Source organism: Lactuca virosa, chromosome 3 (assembly GCF_052849685.1).
Source record: "Lactuca virosa cultivar CGN04683 chromosome 3, Lactuca_virosa_CGN04683_v6, whole genome shotgun sequence".
Classification (NCBI taxonomy): domain Eukaryota; kingdom Viridiplantae; phylum Streptophyta; class Magnoliopsida; order Asterales; family Asteraceae; genus Lactuca; species Lactuca virosa.
The window spans coordinates 434528268-434532842 of NC_136428.1; the positions used below are offsets into that span (position 1 = coordinate 434528268).

The window sequence follows — 4575 nt, forward strand, 5'->3', positions numbered from 1 at the left end:
AAGCGTTTTGTTTAAACTAAACGCTAGAAACTTGTAGTGCCAAACAAGACTTTCTGTTCAAAACGGAGCGTTTTGTCAAACGCTAGAAGCTAGAAGCTCTTAAACGCTCCCAAAAGCTCCGTGCCTAACACGCCCCTTAAGTCGTGATTTTTTTTTATTTTACCCTTTGATTTCCGAGAAACTTTATTTTTGGTATTTAGCTTGTTTTGGCCACATTTTCAGTGAAACGGCTATGATGTAGCAATTTTTGGTGACCGGGTGATGACATTCAGCAAAGAAGAAAGAAATTTGTGAGAGTGGGTCGAATTTGAGACCTCTAAGATATTAGTCAATGTTTCTTTCCGTAAACAAAACAACAGTTTTGTGAATTCCGCATTCTTATTGAATATAATAATACATAAAGAATATTAAAATTAAAATGTTTAAAATGTTAGGAGGAAAATTTTTTTTGAACAGCATCATAACTTTAAAAACTCAAAAAATGCTAGCTAGGAGCTAGCAAAAAGAATACAAAATTAAGGAATCAAAGGACTACGTATCCACGCAATCCAACTAACACTAGCATTAGAGTTCCGAAAAGAAAACCAAATGAAAAAAAAGATCGACACTAGTATCAAACAATAAATGTTTCTTAAACTTATTAGACCAAATCACTCACAACACCATCATGTAAACTGAATCCAAGATCGAATGCCCCGTGTAGTCAACATAGAATTGTCAATCCAAGTAAGGAAATCCCAAGACTCCAACAATGTAGGAATCAACACATCTAACCAAAGCTCCACTCTTCTCCAAATCTGAGGGGCCAAATCACATTGGAAGAAAAAAATTCATGGCCAGCCTGGTAGATACGGCAAAGAATGGAATCAAACTCCACACCTCTTTGCACCAGGATCGATCTAACTGGAATTCTGTGTAACAACAACCTCCACAAAAAAAATATTAACTTTAATAGGAACATGTTTATTCCATCCGGTAACAACCCCTCTATCCGGAAGAGTATAAGAATCAATATGTCTTCTAGTAGACTTAACCGAAAAGGTACCACTTGGATCAAAATCCCATGTCCACTTAACTGGATTAGAAGAAAAAGCAATAGGAATCAGGAGCTCGATAAGATTCGCCAACTGCCTGAGATTTCACTCCATCTCTAATATGCCGACGCTAAGAGAAATTCCAACCAGAAGAAGTCCTCTAGAAATCTCGAACAATGCCATTTTTCAATAAGGATAAAGCATATAACCTCTGGAATTGCGTTTTGAAAATCACACCCCCACATCACGCATCCTGCCAAAATCTAGCAATAGACCCATCGCGAACCACAATAGACATCGAATTAAGATTTAAACCAAAGACCTAAGAATATCTACAATAAAAGAGCTATTTTCACATAGCTTTTTGGTAACACGTCATCATAAATCAACAAACCTAGAAGGCTTTAACATGCCTCTACAAAAAGGAAGATTTTAATCATCACCTTGGTATTCATCAGTCAAAGCTTGGGCACACCATAGGGGAGGCATCAAGTTTAAACATTGGGGGCTCAATTAACGAACGACTAAGACAAGGGTACGCGACACAGTTCTGAGAAGGGTTGCTTTGTTATCTTCGTCAAAGGTGAGCCCTCTCCTCCAAACATCGCTATATCGGGAGCCATAAGTGGAAGGTGGGAACCTATTTTAAAAAACGTTACTTTTATTACAGTTATTACTTTTTTGAGGAAAATAATTTTTGATAAAATTTCATGTGTTTTGCTTTCATTTTTGGTTAATCTCATTATTATCACCAAATGTTCCAACAGGCATTCATGAGAAGAGACTGTAGGGTCATTGCCTACATCTATTTAACTCGAGGAGGTGCTGAAAGAGTCTTAGTTTGATCGTATTAACAACCTAATGGATGCTAATAATAATACCTCGTTTTATAGTTTAATGTTTGTTTCAATTGTGTTTTATTATTATCGAATTTACTATTACAAAAAACACAAAATATTATTTTATAAATGTAGTTATATTCACATTACAGTTTAAATATAAATCCAAAAAATCAAAAATTAAAAAGAATTATGGATGGTAATCATTTTCAATCGTAGGCTGTGTTCTAACAGCTGAAGCCAAAGGCATTCTACTTTGCCCAACATTTGTTGCGCCTAAAGCTTCATTCCTTTCTCCCTCTTTTTCCATTTTTTCAAGTTTTCTCATTCTAAAAGTTCTAACTATAATAAATATAACAAACCCAAAAAATAACAACCCCAATACCCCTATAGCAAATCCAAACACCCACCATTTCCACAATTGCCCTTTCTCCTTCTCTTTAGGGGCATGCGGCACCAGCGTTGGGTGTGGTACAACGATCGAGAAATGCCCTTGATCCTGCACGGCACACATGTCTTGTAGGGTCATGTTGGTCATTTCAACTGTTCCGTTTAAATAAAACACAACACATTTTGGTTTTTCGTTTTGTGGGAGCGAGAAATTGGGAAATTGGACCAAAATTGGTCCTCCGAAGAGGGTGAGATTTAGTTTCGTCATCGCAGTGGTCAAATTACCAAATTGCCCTGTGGAGTTTCTTGAACCGTAGGCATTGAAACCAACAACAGGGGCGACAAGAGAATAATTCGGCACACTGTAGTAGTAAGACGACATATTCCCAAGATTTGAAAAAACCATATCTAACCTTGTGAAATTTGGCAATGAGAATATCCTTGGTGGCATATAAAATCCACTATAATTTGCCCCTTTCCTCCAAAAACTATCCCTTCGTAGGCGAATGATTGAAACATTGACACCTGTAAAATTTGAAGGCAAAGATGCATTATATAAAACACCTGTTTGAGGTCGACTTGGTAGTGAATTCTCCGCATATTCAAGAAAAATATCATCTAAAGAACCAAGGGTAGAATTGTCCATGCCCTTGATTTCTCTCAACGAACACAAACAGCATAGCATCACAAAACTAATAATGAAGCTTCTCTCAAACCCCATCAACATCAATACCAAAAACACCCGTTTTCGTTACCTCTAGGCCGACTTCATCGATCTTATGAAACACAGTCTTTGCAAGTAAGTTTCCGAATTTACCCCGAGGTGGCAAATATATAAAAGGAAGATATCAAATGATTCGAAGGGTGGTTTGGGAATTGGACAAGGTTTCTCTTGAGATAGCCCAAATTGGTGAGTTTATGATTGTGTTATGAAGAAAGATGTTTTAAGAGAAATTGGGGTTATGGTACGGTTAGGGTGGGGGTGGATTGGGTTGGGTAGGGTAGGGGTACCACCTCAAAAGGAGACTTAGTTGAGTTGTTTTAGTTTTTGATTATATGTTGACAGTTGGATTAGCCATATATATGTGAGATTTTGGTGTAATTGGCGACGGTGCCAACGAGGTTATAATTGGAATTTGGACATACTCACCTGGATGGTTATGATTTTCATGAGTATTTTACTACTATTGGATTTTATATTATCTTTTATTTTTAATATAATTAATACAAAGTTATAGTTTATTCTGATTCGGTTTAGAACGAGTAGAAATTATACCGTCCAAATGGCTTTATGTGGGTATTAAAGTATCTTATTTTCTGTTTGGACTAATCCGTTTTTTAGTTTAATAAAAATTATGAATAACTTTTTTAACAACTATCTAAAAAGGAGATTCAATTTTAAAAAAATAAATAAATAATTACGAAATTTGCTTTATGAAGGGTCTCTATTAAAGTATCTTTATTTACTTTTATAAATCATATCATCACGCAAAATCATTATTTATTTCACAATTTTTTTTTTTTTTTTGCAAAAAATAAAAGAACAAAAAAAATCGAGAATACACGTTTTACACGAAAAGTAGTTCCACAAGGTCAATTTTGCAAAATAAGTTATTGTTATGCTACATTAGTACATTTTTTTTTAAAGATAATTATTTTGTTATTTTTTTTACTTATTTATTTATTTGCGTTATTTTTATTAGAGAAAATTTCATTCTAACCCTACAAACTAATCAATTTTGTTTTAAAATGTTCCTTATGTTTGTGAGTGGGTGGGTGTGGGCGTGGGCGTGGGTGTGTGTATGTGTGGAGGGTATGGGCATAAAATCCATTTTAACCTGCTTATTAAGGACCTTGACTTGTTTTAACCGGTTTCAATTGCAGATTCATATCTATGTAGCATTATGAAAGTCGTGTGTAACACATAGATGCTTATGATGAGAGCTAACAACTTATTCGATGCTTTAAGAATGGACGTTGACACGAAAGTGATGCAAACAACTTCAAAACTTCTCCCGCTTGTTGTCGTGGCTGGGATCGGTCCGGAAATTTCACAACAATCGTTGTTGTAGTTTGCAGCGCCCCCACCATGTTTAAGGGTAGGCATGTGATTAAAATCAAATATGATATATACCATGAGAATCTCGTGATTTCCATAAACAAGGTTGACATCATGCTCGTCAGAATGAACTCGATCATAATCACCAACAAAACTTTGAACGATGTCTAATTCGCTCATAAGCTAATTTTAGGTCTAAAAACATAATCATAGCACAATAGAGACTAGATCCTGAGACATCCATGTATATATA

The 4575-nt window shown here is 35.4% G+C and overlaps 1 protein-coding gene across 1 annotated transcript; it reads right to left on the reverse strand.

The window, feature by feature from the left end:
* Positions 1-1965: 1965 nt before the first annotated feature.
* Positions 1966-3293, reverse strand: LOC145163230 (transmembrane protein, putative (DUF1191)). Its single transcript, XM_079082086.1, has one exon. The coding sequence runs from the start codon at positions 2988-2990 to the stop codon at positions 2064-2066; it is 927 nt and encodes a 308-aa protein (XP_078938212.1). The 5' UTR covers positions 2991-3293; the 3' UTR covers positions 1966-2063.
* Between the last annotated feature and the right edge of the window lie 1282 nt (positions 3294-4575).